Below are 15,981 nucleotides of genomic sequence, written 5' to 3' on the forward strand. Positions count from 1 at the left end.
ATCTCCTGTTCATTCCTCTTACCCTCTGTGCTTATTCATTCATCTTGCTCCCTCATCTAATAACCCCTATCCCCTGTTCATTCCTCTCACCCTCTGTGCTTATTCATTCACCTTGCTCCCTCATCTAATAACCCCTATCTCCTGTTCATTCCTCTCACCCTCTGTGCTTATTCATTCATCTTGCTCCCTCATCTAATAACCCCCTATCTCCTGTTCATTCCTCTCACCCTCTGTGCTTATTCATTCATCTTGCTCCCTCATCTAATAACCCCTATCTCCTGTTCATTCCTCTCACCCTCTGTGCTTATTCATTCATCTTGCTCCCTCATCTAATAACCCCCTATCTCCTGTTCATTGCTTTCACCCTCTGTGCTTATTCATTCATCTTGCTCCCTCATTTAATAACCCCCTCTCTTATTAATTCCTCTCACCCTCTGTGCTTATTCATTCATCTTGCTCCCTCATCTAATAACCCCTATCTCCTGTTCATTGCTCTCACCCTCTGTGCTTATTCATTCATCTTGCTCCCTCATTTAATAACCCCTATCTCCTGTTCATTCCTCTCACTCTCTGTGCTTATTCATTCATCTTGCTCCCTCATCTAATAACCCCAATCTCCTGTTCATTCCTCTCACCCTCTGTGCTTATTCATTCATCTTGCTCCCTCATCTAATAACCCCCTATCCCCTGTTCATTCCTCTCACCCTCTGTGCTTATTCATTCATCTTGCTCCCTCATCTAATAACCCCCTCTCTTATTAATTCCTCTCACCCTCAGGGGTTATTAGATGAGGGAGCAAGATGAATGAATAAGCACAGAGGGTGAGAGGAATGAACAGGAGATAGGGGTTATTAGATGAGGGAGCAAGATGAATGAATAAGCACAGAGGGTGAGAGGAATGAACAGGAGATAGGGGTTATTAGATGAGGGAGCAAGATGAATGAATAAGCACAATCTCCTGTTCATTCCTCTCACCCTCTGTGCTTATTCATTCATCTTGCTCCCTCATCTAATAACCCCCTATCTCCTGTTCATTCCTCTCACCCTCTGTGCTTATTCATTCATCTTGCTCCCTCATCTAATAACCCCTATCTCCTGTTCATTCCTCTCACCCTCTGTGCTTATTCATTTATCTTGCTCCCTCATCTATTAACCCCCTATCTCCTGTTCATTCCTCTCACCCTCTGTGCTTATTCATTTATCTTGCTCCCTCATCTATTAACCCCCTATCTCCTGTTCATTCCTCTCATCCTCTGTGCTTATTCATTTATCTTGCTCCCTCATCTAATAACCCCCTATCTCCTGTTCATTCCTCTCACCATCTGTGCTTATTCATTCATCTTGCTCCCTCATCTAATAACCCCTATCTCCTGTTCATTCCTCTCACCCTCTGTGCTTATTCATTTATCTTGCTCCCTCATCTAATAACCCCTATCTCCTGTTCATTCCTCTCACCCTCTGTGCTTATTCATTCATCTTGCTCCCTCATCTAATAACCCTCTCTCTTATTAATTCCTCTCACCCTCTGTCCTTGGATTCATTCATATATTTATTCCACCTTACTTGCTTTTTTTTGTATTAACCCCTAATCTAATAACCTCTCTGTCCTGTTCATTTCTCACAATCACTTTTCATTCATTCGCCTCCCGAGTCCCGCTGTCGTCATGTGCCGCGCACCACATGACCTACTCGTCACCGAGCGTAACGTTGCTATGTGACGTCACCACGTACATCGGGTGGGCGTAGCTTTGCTGACATCATTTCCTTCCTCCAATTAGAGGCCGTGACGTGTCCGCGTCTGGCGGGTTGTGTTGACGTGCTGACGTCAGCTTTGTGGGCGGAGCATATGCCAGTCTGCTTCTGCCGGGGAACCAGGGTCAGGGGTGAAAGCGGATCCAAGATGTCAGCGGCGCGGAGGTGAGAGCGGGGGGGCTGTGCGGTGTGTGGGCCCCTGACAGGTTCATTGTGAGTTATTATTGTGTATTCCCTGCTCAGCACACACGGGGTTAATGCCTGCAGGGTGTAGTGTGAAGCAGTGGCCGCTAATGGTTTAAAGCACTACAATCCCTAGTTATTAACCCTGTCTGCAGCTGTGTGCTGTGAGTGCCTGGGATCCAGGCTGTATGTACAGTGTACACCGTGCTTATTAACCTCCCCTCTGCTGGTCTGCATGTTGGTATTGGCACTGCAGGGGTTAAAGCTGTATGTACAGTGTACACCGTGCTTATTAACCTCCCCTCTGCTGGTCTGCATGTTGGTATTGGCACTGCAGGGGTTAAAGCTGTATGTACAGTGTACACCGTGCTTATTAACCTCCCCTCTGCTGGTCTGCATGTTGGTATTGGCACTGCAGGGGTTAAAGCTGTATGTGCAGTGTACACCGTGCGTATTAACCTCCCCTCTGCTGGTCTGCATGTTGGTATTGGCACTGCAGGGGTTAAAGCTGTATGTGCAGTGTACACCGTGCGTATTAACCTCCCCTCTGCTGGTCTGCATGTTGGTATTGGCACTGCAGGGGTTAAAGCTGTATGTGCAGTGTACACCGTGCGTATTAACCTCCCCTCTGCTGGTCTGCATGTTGGTATTGGCACTGCAGGGGTTAAAGCTGTATGTGCAGTGTACACCGTGCGTATTAACCTCCCCTCTGCTGGTCTGCATGTTGGTATTGGCACTGCAGGGGTTAAAGCTGTATGTGCAGTGTACACCGTGCGTATTAACCTCCCCTCTGCTGGTCTGCATGTTGGTATTGGCACTGCAAGGGTTAAAGCTGTATGTGCAGTGTACACCGTGCTTATTAACCTCCCCTCTGCTGGTCTGCATGTTGGTATTGGCACTGCAAGGGTTAAAGCTGTATGTGCAGTGTACACCGTGCGTATTAACCTCCCCTCTGCTGGTCTGCATGTTGGTATTGGCACTGCAGGGGTTAAAGCTGTATGTGCAGTGTACACCGTGCTTATTAACCTCCCCTCTGCTGGTCTGCATGTTGGTATTGGCACTGCAAGGGTTAAAGCTGTATGTGCAGTGTACACCGTGCTTATTAACCTCCCCTCTGCTGGTCTGCATGTTGGTATTGGCACTGCAAGGGTTAAAGCTGTATGTGCAGTGTACACAGTGCTTATTAACCTCCCCTCTGCTGGTCTGCATGTTGGTATTGGCACTGCAGGGGTTAAAGCTGTATGTGCAGTGTACACAGTGCGTATTAACCTCCCCTCTGCTGGTCTGCATGTTGGTATTGGCACTGCAAGGGTTAAAGCTGTATGTACAGTGTACACCGTGCTTATTAACCTCCCCTCTGCTGGTCTGCATGTTGGTATTGGCACTGCAAGGGTTAAAGCTGTATGTGCAGTGTACACCGTGCTTATTAACCTCCCCTCTGCTGGTCTGCATGTTGGTATTGGCACTGCAAGGGTTAAAGCTGTATGTGCAGTGTACACAGTGCTTATTAACCTCCCCTCTGCTGGTCTGCATGTTGGTATTGGCACTGCAAGGGTTAAAGCTGTATGTGCAGTGTACACCGTGCTTATTAACCTCCCCTCTGCTGGTCTGCATGTTGGTATTGGCACTGCAAGGGTTAAAGCTGTATGTGCAGTGTACACCGTGCTTATTAACCTCCCCTCTGCTGGTCTGCATGTTGGTATTGGCACTGCAAGGGTTAAAGCTGTATGTACAGTGTACACAGTGCTTATTAACCTCCCCTCTGCTGGTCTGCATGTTGGTATTGGCACTGCAAGGGTTAAAGCTGTATGTACAGTGTACACCGTGCTTATTAACCTCCCCTCTGCTGGTCTGCATGTTGGTATTGGCACTGCAAGGGTTAAAGCTGTATGTGCAGTGTACACCGTGCTTATTAACCTCCCCTCTGCTGGTCTGCATGTTGGTATTGGCACTGCAAGGGTTAAAGCTGTATGTGCAGTGTACACAGTGCTTATTAACCTCCCCTCTGCTGGTCTGCATGTTGGTATTGGCACTGCAAGGGTTAAAGCTGTATGTGCAGTGTACACAGTGCGTATTAACCTCCCCTCTGCTGGTCTGCATGTTGGTATTGGCACTGCAAGGGTTAAAGCTGTATGTGCAGTGTACACCGTGCTTATTAACCTCCCCTCTGCTGGTCTGCATGTTGGTATTGGCACTGCAGGGGTTAAAGCTGTATGTACAGTGTACACAGTGCTTATTAACCTCCCCTCTGCTGGTCTGCATGTTGGTATTGGCACTGCAAGGGTTAAAGCTGTATGTACAGTGTACACAGTGCTTATTAACCTCCCCTCTGCTGGTCTGCATGTTGGTATTGGCACTGCAAGGGTTAAAGCTGTATGTGCAGTGTACACAGTGCTTATTAACCTCCCCTCTGCTGGTCTGCATGTTGGTATTGGCACTGCAAGGGTTAAAGCTGTATGTGCAGTGTACACAGTGCTTATTAACCTCCCCTCTGCTGGTCTGAATGTTGGTATTGGCACTGCAAGGGTTAAAGCTGTATGTACAGTGTACACAGTGCTTATTAACCTCCCCTCTGCTGGTCTGCATGTTGGTATTGGCACTGCAAGGGTTAAAGCTGTATGTACAGTGTACACCATGCTTATTAACCTCCCCTCTGCTGGTCTGCATGTTGGTATTGGCACTGCAGGGGTTAAAGCTGTATGTACAGTGTACACCGTGCTTATTAACCTCCCCTCTGCTGGTCTGCATGTTGGTATTGGCACTGCAAGGGTTAAAGCTGTATGTACACAGTGCGTATTAACCTCCCCTCTGCTGGTCTGCATGTTGGTATTGGCACTGCAGGGGTTAAAGCTGTATGTGCAGTGTACACCGTGCTTATTAACCTCCCCTCTGCTGGTCTGCATGTTGGTATTGGCACTGCAAGGGTTAAAGCTGTATGTACAGTGTACACCGTGCTTATTAACCTCCCCTCTGCTGGTCTGCATGTTGGTATTGGCACTGCAGGGGTTAAAGCTGTATGTACAGTGTACACCGTGCTTATTAACCTCCCCTCTGCTGGTCTGCATGTTGGTATTGGCACTGCAAGGGTTAAAGCTGTATGTACAGTGTACACCGTGCTTATTAACCTCCCCTCTGCTGGTCTGCATGTTGGTATTGGCACTGCAAGGGTTAAAGCTGTATGTGCAGTGTACACCGTGCTTATTAACCTCCCCTCTGCTGGTCTGCATGTTGGTATTGGCACTGCAAGGGTTAAAGCTGTATGTGCAGTGTACACCGTGCTTATTAACCTCCCCTCTGCTGGTCTGCATGTTGGTATTGGCACTGCAAGGGTTAAAGCTGTATGTGCAGTGTACACCGTGCTTATTAACCTCCCCTCTGCTGGTCTGCATGTTGGTATTGGCACTGCAAGGGTTAAAGCTGTATGTGCAGTGTACACATTCCTTTTTAACCTCCCCTCTGCTGGTCTGCATGTTGGTATTGGCACTGCAAGGGTTAAAGCTGTATGTGCAGTGTACACAGTGCTTATTAACCTCCCCTCTGCTGGTCTGCATGTTGGTATTGGCACTGCAAGGGTTAAAGCTGTATGTGCAGTGTACACAGTGCGTATTAACCTCCCCTCTGCTGGTCTGCATGGAGGTATTGGCACTGCAAGGGTTAAAGCTGTATGTACAGTGTACACAGTGCATATTAACCTCCCCTCTGCTGGTCTGCATGGAGGTATTGGCACTGCAAGGGTTAAAGCTGTATGTACGGTGTACACAGTGCGTATTAACCTCCCCTCTGCTGGTCTGCATGGAGGTATTGGCACTGCAAGGGTTAAAGCTGTATGTACGGTGTACACAGTGCGTATTAACCTCCCCTCTGCTGGTCTGCATGTAGGTATTGGCACTGCAAGGGTTAAAGATGTATGTACAGTGTACACAGTGCGTATTAACCTCTTCTCTGCTGGTCTGCATGTAGGCATTGGCACTGCAAGGGTTAAATATAGAGTAATATGATATATCAGCGCTAAGATATACCTAAAGCTGTGGATCACAAAAGGGGTCTAACCAATCCCCTCAAAAGAAAAGATACTAAAAAGCGGTGTTAGTGATCACAGCGCCAAAAAGGCTAAAAGGTATATACACACAAACGTATAGGAAGACTAGATAGATTTTAGGGATTTTATTCAGTACAAATTGGTATAAAAACAATGCTGGTTGAGATATTCATAAAAAAGTAACACAAAGTATTTAAAAAATAATAATAATAAAAAATAATAAAAAACAGTTTATCTGATTCTCTTCTAGGAGGTTGAAACAGGCAAGTTAGCCGGCTATTGGAGGAAATTGTTACATTAACTCCGCTGGCAACAATGTAAAAAATGATACTTATAAATACACTTAAAATACAGCAGAATACCTAAAAACAGCCGTACAATTAGACCCTTTCCCTAAAGGATAGGGTGGGCTAGGGTATATGGTCCTTACGTGGACACGGTTAGAAACTCACTACTGATTCAAACCTTTGAATAGTGGCAGCAACATATATTGGTGACACTAATTGAAAGGCTATAGAACTGATAAATAGAGTGCTACAGATGGAGCACACTATAGCTCAGTAAAGCTATGGATCCATATCTCTAAACTGGCCGCAGTAAAGATCCAGAAATAAGAGTGCTTGACATAAGCCGCACTCTATTTAGAATCTGTGACACTAACTCCTTGTTACAAGGGTAGCTGCGATACCAAAAATTGTTTAGGTATATAACACAGGTTAGTGGGAGTAAACTACAAAGAAATACCAAATCCCAATGCAAAGTGATAATAATAGGGGTAACACAGTTCTATACAACAGTAGGATCGTGTAACAAGTGTGTGCGAAATGCAAAGGTTCAAAAGAAAAACATGCTTACAATCATGCAACAAGCGTGTAAAAATACAAAGATTCAAAAGTAAACAATAATACAAAGATTCAAAAATATTCAAAAATAATAGTGCCACAATCGTGTGCAATGATAAAAAATGGAAAAAATGGTGGCAAGAAAAAATGCTGTGTGAAATAAAAAATGGGTAATTGAGCAGTGTCAGTGAAAAATCTGTGCGTTAACACTAGAAAAGTCCTGGTGAGCTCCTGTTATTATAAGATGAACTCCTGCTGTTTATAGGGAAAAAAATGTGGAGGATGATAATGATGATGCAAACGTCCGTGGTGGCAAAGTGTGTAGGTAAAAAAGTGTATATATAAACGGCTTCAAAATCCAAAAAATAAAAAATAAAATTAGTAAAAATAGAAATAGAAATGAAACCCAAAAGTTAGTTAAAGCAAAAAGTTATTATTCCACTGTGAATTTTATTCCATGTGGAAAAAGTTTTTTGATTGCTGAAGGAGGATCATCCAAAGGAATCCTTTGGGGAACTCAGCTGGGTCTATGAAATATCGATGATCCCTAAAATCAAAAATAAAACATAGTGTAGCAGAATTTTTTAAAATTGAATAATCAAAAAGATGCTTACCAATGTGCTGTCTACGCGTTTCGGTCCTTACAAGACCTTTTTCAAGACTGAATCACTGGTAAGCTGAGCATCTTTATATAGGCCTACTGATTTTTGTGACCGGAAGTGACTTAGTCTACTTCCGGTTTTCCGCTATTCATATTATCTCACAGATTTTTATTTTGTTTTGTCTTTTATTTAATGGTAATTATTGTGTTCATTTCAGTTGATGGATATGTTATATATATCCTTACTACTCAGTGTCATTTTTGTTTTATTGGCATCGATTTCCTGATGTCACTTCCGGTTTTCACTATCAGTTGTAAACAAGCCCGGTGTTAATTCCGGTTGTTTATTGGTTGCTAAGGGCGAACCCGGTGACACTTCAGATTGTTATTAGGGGCAGTGTCTAGAACTTATTACATTTCTAGAACATAGTTTATCGGGTTGTAAACTAGTAATAGCATAATCGTGGTTATCTCCATAAAAGGACCCAAATATCCAACATTGCCTTTAATATAAAATACAATTAAGGGATTGCCGCAAAACACCTTTTCCGTTACAATGGAAGTAAAGAATAAAACCATAAGAATATTAAAAACTAAGTAGAACGGGAATCAAAACAATCATATGTCAGAGACTTCAGGACTAGCCTGAATATTATCGTAATGTGCTTAATAACATTGGATGTTGGTTTATTTTAAAATAAGACCCAATTGGTTTAAAAACGGTGGCAAGAAGGGGACCTTTATCTTGCCTATAATTTATGGGTTTCTAGGTTACATTGGAGTAATGTTGTTTAGACAGACTGGTCTGCAAACAAAGTTGTAATACCCTACCTTTAAAAATCTGAAATTATAATGATATTAGTTATAGTACAACTTCCTTATTTCACTCACTCGGTCATTTTTAAGTAGAGACCATTTATTTGCGGAGCTAGGTGCTCTGGGTCTCTTTCTTAATTTGTTTTATGGCTCTAATTCATAAAGGCTATAAAAGACTAACTAACATGTGTATAAAGATCACAATCAGGAGTTTCATTTCTATTTTTACTAATTTTATTTTTTATTTTTTGGATTTTGAAGCCGTTTATATATACACTTTTTTACCTACACACTTTGCCACCACGGACGTTTGCATCATTATCATCCTCCACATTTTTTTCCCTATAAACAGCAGGAGTTCATCTTATAATAACAGGAGCTCACCAGGACTTTTCTAGTGTTAACGCACAGATTTTTCACTGACACTGCTCAATTACCCATTTTTTATTTCACACAGCATTTTTTCTTGCCACCATTTTTTCCATTTTTTATCATTGCACACGATTGTGGCACTATTATTTTTGAATATTTTTGAATATTTTTGATTATTTTTGAATCTTTGTATTATAGTTTACTTTTGAATCTTTGTATTTTTACACGCTTGTTGCATGATTGTAAGCATGTTTTTCTTTTGAACCTTTGCATTTCGCACACACTTGTTACACGATCCTACTGTTGTATAGAACTGTGTTACCCCTATTATTATCACTTTGCATTGGGATTTGGTATTTCTTTGTAGTTTACTCCCACTAACCTGTGTTATATACCTAAACAATTTTTGGTATCGCAGCTACCCTTGTAACAAGGAGTTAGTGTCACAGATTCTAAATAGAGTGCGGCTTATGTCAAGCACTCTTATTTCTGGATCTTTACTGCGGCCAGTTTAGAGATATGGATCCATAGCTTTACTGAGCTATAGTGTGCTCCATCTGTAGCACTCTATTTATCAGTTCTATAGCCTTTCAATTAGTGTCACCAATATATGTTGCTGCCACTATTCAAAGGTTTGAATCAGTAGTGAGTTTCTAACCGTGTCCACGTAAGGACCATATACCCTAGCCCACCCTATCCTTTAGGGAAAGGGTCTAATTGTACGGCTGTTTTTAGGTATTCTGCTGTATTTTTAAGTGTATTTATAAGTATCATTTTTTACATTGTTGCCAGCGGAGTTAATGTAACAATTTCCTCCAATAGCCTGCTAACTTGCCTGTTTCAATCTCCTAGAAGAGAATCAGATAAACTGTTTTTTATTTTTTATTATTATTATTTTTTAAATACTTTGTGTTACTTTTTTATGAATATCTCAACCAGCATTGTTTTTATACCAATTTGTACTGCAAGGGTTAAAGCTGTATGTACAGAATGCACAGTGCGTATTAACCTCCCCTCTGCTGGTTTGCATGTAGGTATTGGCGCTGCAAGAGTTGAAGCTGTATGTACAGTGTGCACAGTCCGTATTAACCTCTCCTCTGCTGGTCTGCATGTTGGTATTGGCGCTGCAAGGGTTAAAGTTGTATGTATTTACGTATACACAGTGCATATTGACTTCTCTGCTGGTCTGCATGGGGGACATTGGCACTGCAAGGGTTAAAGTGCTAATGTGCTTGCCGGACACTGACACTCAAGGGGTTAAAGATTAATTTGTTTACCATCTTATTAACCCCATCTCATGCTTGGAGGACACTGACACCCTAGCGTAACTTAACACTATAGACGTTGTGCAGCTTTGTTTGAGTGAGCTTAAATAACTATTACTATTCAGCTGCCGATTTGGTTAATTCCGAGAGCGAGCACTGAAAAAGCGCTTTGAGTCCCACTGGGTGAAAGGCGCTATATAAATACAAAATAATATATTATAGGGTATCTTATATTGTAAAACTTGTAACGTTGGATTTTATTGCCCTGCAAACTGTTCAGCAGCCATGGGGTTAATCAGTGGGAATACTGTCTGTAGCTTGCAGGGCATTGGCATCTGCAAGGGGTTAAAAGCTACATGTGCTGTACAATAATGTTCTGAAAGCACTCCTAAGCAGACATGGGGTTAATAATCCTGCTGTGTATTTAGCTTTAACCCACAGGTTGCCAGAGCCCTCCAAGCTCTTCTCAGCAGACATGGGGTTAATAATCCTGCTGTGTATTTAGCTTTAACCCACAGGTTGCCAGAGCCCTTCATGCTCTTCTCAGCAGACATGGTATTTACTGTATGGTGCTTATCACCTGGGATAGCAATGTCCTCCAAGCTCTCCAGCAGGAATGGATTAAATGCACTGTTTAGTTTGCATTTAGCCGTTCTTACATCGAGAGGGGATTAAATCAGTGTTAGCTTTTAACCATGTGGTTGCCAGTAAATCAGGTACCTATTTGGCAAACATGGTGTCTTGTATGGAGATGAGCTTTAAGGCTTTGCCTCCCTAACTGCAGTGGTATTTCAGTTGCTGTCCCCAGGGGACATCTTTACAATGAACATAATCATTAGACACAACAAGTATCGCCTGTGCTTTACAGAGAACAGAATCATTAGACACAACTAGTATCGCCTGTGCTTTACAGAGAACAGAATCATTAGACACAACTAGTATCACCTGTGCTTTACAATGAACAGAATCATTAGACACAACTAGTATCACCTGTGCTTTACAATGAGAACAGAATCATTAGACACAACTAGTATCACCTGTGCTTTACAATGAGAACAGAATCATTAGACACAACTAGTATCACCTGTGCTTTACAATGAGAACAGAATCATTAGACACAACTAGTATCACCTGTGCTGTACAATGAACAGAATCATTAGACACAACTAGTATCACCTGTGCTGTACAATGAGAACAGAATCATTAGACACAACTAGTATCACCTGTGCTTTACAATGAGAACAGAATCATTAGACACAACTAGTATCACCTGTGCTGTACAATGAACAGAATCATTAGACACAACTAGTATCACCTGTGCTTTACAATGAACAGAATCATTAGACACAACTAGTATCACCTGTGCTGTACAATGAACAGAATCATTAGACACAACTAGTATCACCTGTGCTTTACAATGAACAGAATCATTAGGCACAACTAGTATCACCTGTGCTTTACAATGAGAACAGAATCATTAGACACAACTAGTATCACCTGTGCTGTACAATGAACAGAATTATTAGACACAACTAGTATCACCTGTGCTTTACAATGAGAACATAATCATTAGACACAACTAGTATCACCTGTGCTTTACAATGAGAACAGAATCATTAGACACAACTAGTATCACCTGTGCTTTACAATGAGAACAGAATCATTAGACACAACTAGTATCACCTGTGCTGTACAATGAACAGAATCATTAGACACAACTAGTATCACCTGTGCTTTACAATGAGAACAGAATCATTAGACACAACTAGTATCACCTGTGCTTTACAATGAGAACAGAATCATTAGACACAACTAGTATCACCTGTGCTGTACAATGAGAACAGAATCATTAGACACAACTAGTATCACCTGTGCTGTACAATGAACAGAATCATTAGACACAACTAGTATCACCTGTGTTGTACAATGAGAACAGAATCATTAGACACAACTAGTATCACCTGTGCTGTACAATGAACAGAATCATTAGACACAACTAGTATCACCTGTGCTGTACAATGAGAACAGAATCATTAGACACAACTAGTATCACCTGTGCTTTACAATGAGAACAGAATCATTAGACACAACTAGTATCACCTGTGCTGTACAATGAGAACAGAATCATTAGACACAACTAGTATCACCTGTGCTTTACAATGAACAGAATCATTAGACACAACTAGTATCACCTGTGCTTTACAATGAGAACAGAATCATTAGACACAACTAGTATCACCTGTGCTTTACAATGAGAACAGAATCATTAGACACAACTAGTATCACCTGTGCTTTACAATGAGAACAGAATCATTAGACACAACTAGTATCACCTGTGCTGTACAATGAGAACAGAATCATTAGACACAACTAGTATCACCTGTGCTTTACAATGAGAACAGAATCATTAGACACAACTAGTATCACCTGTGCTGTACAATGAGAACAGAATCATTAGACACAACTAGTATCACCTGTGCTTTGCAATGAACAGAATCATTAGACACAACTAGTATCACCTGTGCTTTACAATGAGAACAGAATCATTAGACACAACTAGTATCACCTGTGCTTTACAATGAGAACAGAATCATTAGACACAACTAGTATCACCTGTGCTGTACAATGAGAACAGAATCATTAGACACAACTAGTATCACCTGTGCTGTACAATGAGAACAGAATCATTAGACACAACTAGTATCACCTGTGTTGTACAATGAGAACAGAATCATTAGACACAACTAGTATCACCTGTGCTTTACAATGAACAGAATCATTAGACACAACTAGTATCACCTGTGCTTTACAATGAACAGAATCATTAGGCACAACTAGTATCACCTGTGCTTTACAATGAACAGAATCATTAGGCACAACTAGTATCACCTGTGCTTTACAATGAGAACAGAATCATTAGACACAACTAGTATCACCTGTGCTGTACAATGAGAACAGAATCATTAGACACAACTAGTATCACCTGTGCTGTACAATGAGAACAGAATCATTAGACACAACTAGTATCACCTGTGCTGTACAATGAGAACAGAATCATTAGACACAACTAGTATCACCTGTGCTTTACAATGAGAACAGAATCATTAGACACAACTAGTATCACCTGTGCTGTACAATGAGAACAGAATCATTAGACACAACTAGTATCACCTGTGCTTTACAATGAGAACAGAATCATTAGACACAACTAGTATCACCTGTGCTTTACAATGAGAACAGAATCATTAGACACAACTAGTATCACCTGTGCTTTACAGAGAACAGAATCATTAGACACAACTAGTATCACCTGTGTTGTACAATGAGAACAGAATCATTAGACACAACTAGTATCACCTGTGCTTTACAATGAGAACAGAATCATTAGACACAACTAGTATCACCTGTGCTGTACAATGAGAACAGAATCATTAGACACAACTAGTATCACCTGTGCTTTACAATGAGAACAGAATCATTAGACACAACTAGTATCACCTGTGCTGTACAATGAGAACAGAATCATTAGACACAACTAGTATCACCTGTGCTTTACAATGAGAACAGAATCATTAGACACAACTAGTATCACCTGTGCTTTACAATGAGAACAGAATCATTAGACACAACTAGTATCACCTGTGCTGTACAATGAGAACAGAATCATTAGACACAACTAGTATCACCTGTGCTGTACAATGAACAGAATCATTAGGCACAACTAGTATCACCTGTGCTGTACAATGAGAACAGAATCATTAGACACAACTAGTATCACCTGTGCTTTACAATGAACAGAATCATTAGACACAACTAGTATCACCTGTGCTTTACAATGAGAACAGAATCATTAGACACAACTAGTATCACCTGTGCTGTACAATGAGAACAGAATCATTAGACACTAGTATCACCTGCGTTGTACAATGAACAGAATCATTACACAACTAGTATCACCTGTGCTGTACAATGAGAACAGAATCATTAGCCACAACTAGTATCACCTGTGCTGTACAATGAGAACAGAATCATTAGACACAACTAGTATCACCTGTGCTGTACAATGAGAACAGAATCATTAGACACAACTAGTATCACCTGTGCTGTACAATGAGAACAGAATCATTAGACACAACTAGTATCACCTGTGCTTTACAATGAGAACAGAATCATTAGACACAACTAGTATCACCTGTGCTGTACAATGAGAACAGAATCATTAGACACAACTAGTATCACCTGTGCTTTACAATGAACAGAATCATTAGACACAGCTAGTATCACCTGTGCTGTACAATGAGAACAGAATCATTAGACACAACTAGTATCACCTGTGCTGTACAATGAACAGAATCATTAGACACAACTAGTATCACCTGTGCTGTACAATGAGAACAGAATCATTAGACACAACTAGTATCACCTGTGCTTTACAATGAGAACAGAATCATTAGACACAACTAGTATCACCTGTGCTGTACAATGAGAACAGAATCATTAGACACAACTAGTATCACCTGTGCTTTACAATGAGAACAGAATCATTAGGCACAACTAGTATCACCTGTGCTGTACAATGAGAACAGAATCATTAGACACAACTAGTATCACCTGTGCTTTACAATGAGAACAGAATCATTAGACACAACTAGTATCACCTGTGCTGTACAATGAACAGAATCATTAGGCACAACTAGTATCACCTGTGCTGTACAATGAACAGAATCATTAGACACAACTAGTATCACCTGTGCTGTACAATGAGAACAGAATCATTAGACACAACTAGTATCACCTGTGCTGTACAATGAGAACAGAATCATTAGACACAACTAGTAACACCTGTGCTGTACAATGAAACAGAATCATTAGACACAACTAGTATCACCTGTGCTTTACAATGAACAGAATCATTAGACCAACTAGTATCACACCTGTGCTGTACAATGAACAGAAGTCATTAGACACAACTAGTATCACCTGTGCTGTTACAATGAGAACAGAATCATTAGACACAACTAGTATCACCTGTCTTTACAATGAGAACAGAATCATTAGACACACTAGTATCACCTGTGCTTTACAATGAGAAAGAATCATTAGACACAACTAGTATCACTGTTGGCTAGTACAATTGAGAACAGATTCATTAGACACAACTAGTAATCACCTGTGCTAGTACATTGAGAACAGAAATCATATGACACAACTAGTATCACCTGTGCTATACAATGAACAGAATCATTAGAACACAACTATGTATCTACCTGTGCCTTTACAATGAGAACAGAATCATTAGACACAACTAGTATCACCTGTGCTTTTACAATGAGAACAGAATCATTAGACCACAACTAGTATCACCTGTGTGTACAATGAGAAAAGAATCATAGACACAACTAGTATCACATGTTGCTGTACAATGAAACAAGTCATTAGACACAACTAGTATCACCTGTGCTGTAACAAATGAGAACAGAACATTAGACACAACTAGTATCACCTGTGCTGTCACAATGAACAGAATCATTAGACACAACTAGTATCACCTGTGCATTGTACAATGAGACAGAATCAATTAGACACAACTAGGTATCACCTGTGCTTTACAATGAGAACAGAATCATTAGAACAGAACTAGTATCAACCTGTGCTTTACAATGAGAAACAAGAATCATTAGACACAACTAGTATCACCTGTGCTGTACTATGAGAACAGAATCATTAGACAATCTAGTTTCACCTGGTGCTTTACAATGAGAACAGAATCATTAGGACACAACTAGTTATCACCTGTGATTACAATGAGAACAGATTCATTAGACACACCTAGTATCACCGGTGCTTTACAATGAAGAAACAGAATCATTAGGCACAATAGTATCAACTGTGCTGTACAATGAACAAGAATTCATTAGGCACATCTGTATACCTGTGCTCGTACAAAGGAAAGATTCTTAGACACAACTTAGTTCCACTGTGCTTTACAAATGAGAAACAGAAATCATTAGACACATCTATTATCTCCTGTGCTTTACCAATGAGAACAGGAATCTTTAGACACAACTTAGACACAACTAGTATACCTGTGCTTTACAATGAGAACAGAAT

At 40.9% G+C, this 15,981-nt stretch overlaps 1 protein-coding gene across 2 annotated transcripts in view; it reads left to right on the forward strand.

Moving 5' to 3' along the window:
* Positions 1-1,811: 1,811 nt before the first annotated feature.
* GANAB (glucosidase II alpha subunit) overlaps positions 1,812-15,981 on the forward strand; it is a 132,929-nt gene continuing 118,759 nt past the window's right edge. For both annotated transcript variants that reach the window (XM_053719950.1, XM_053719951.1), the window contains exon 1: positions 1,812-1,917. In XM_053719950.1, the coding sequence (XP_053575925.1) occupies positions 1,847-1,917 (71 nt within the window). In that variant the 5' untranslated portion in view covers positions 1,812-1,846. The remainder of the gene's footprint in view (positions 1,918-15,981) is intronic.

This window comes from Bombina bombina, chromosome 7 (genome assembly GCF_027579735.1).
Source record: "Bombina bombina isolate aBomBom1 chromosome 7, aBomBom1.pri, whole genome shotgun sequence".
Taxonomy (NCBI): Eukaryota; Metazoa; Chordata; class Amphibia; order Anura; family Bombinatoridae; genus Bombina; species Bombina bombina.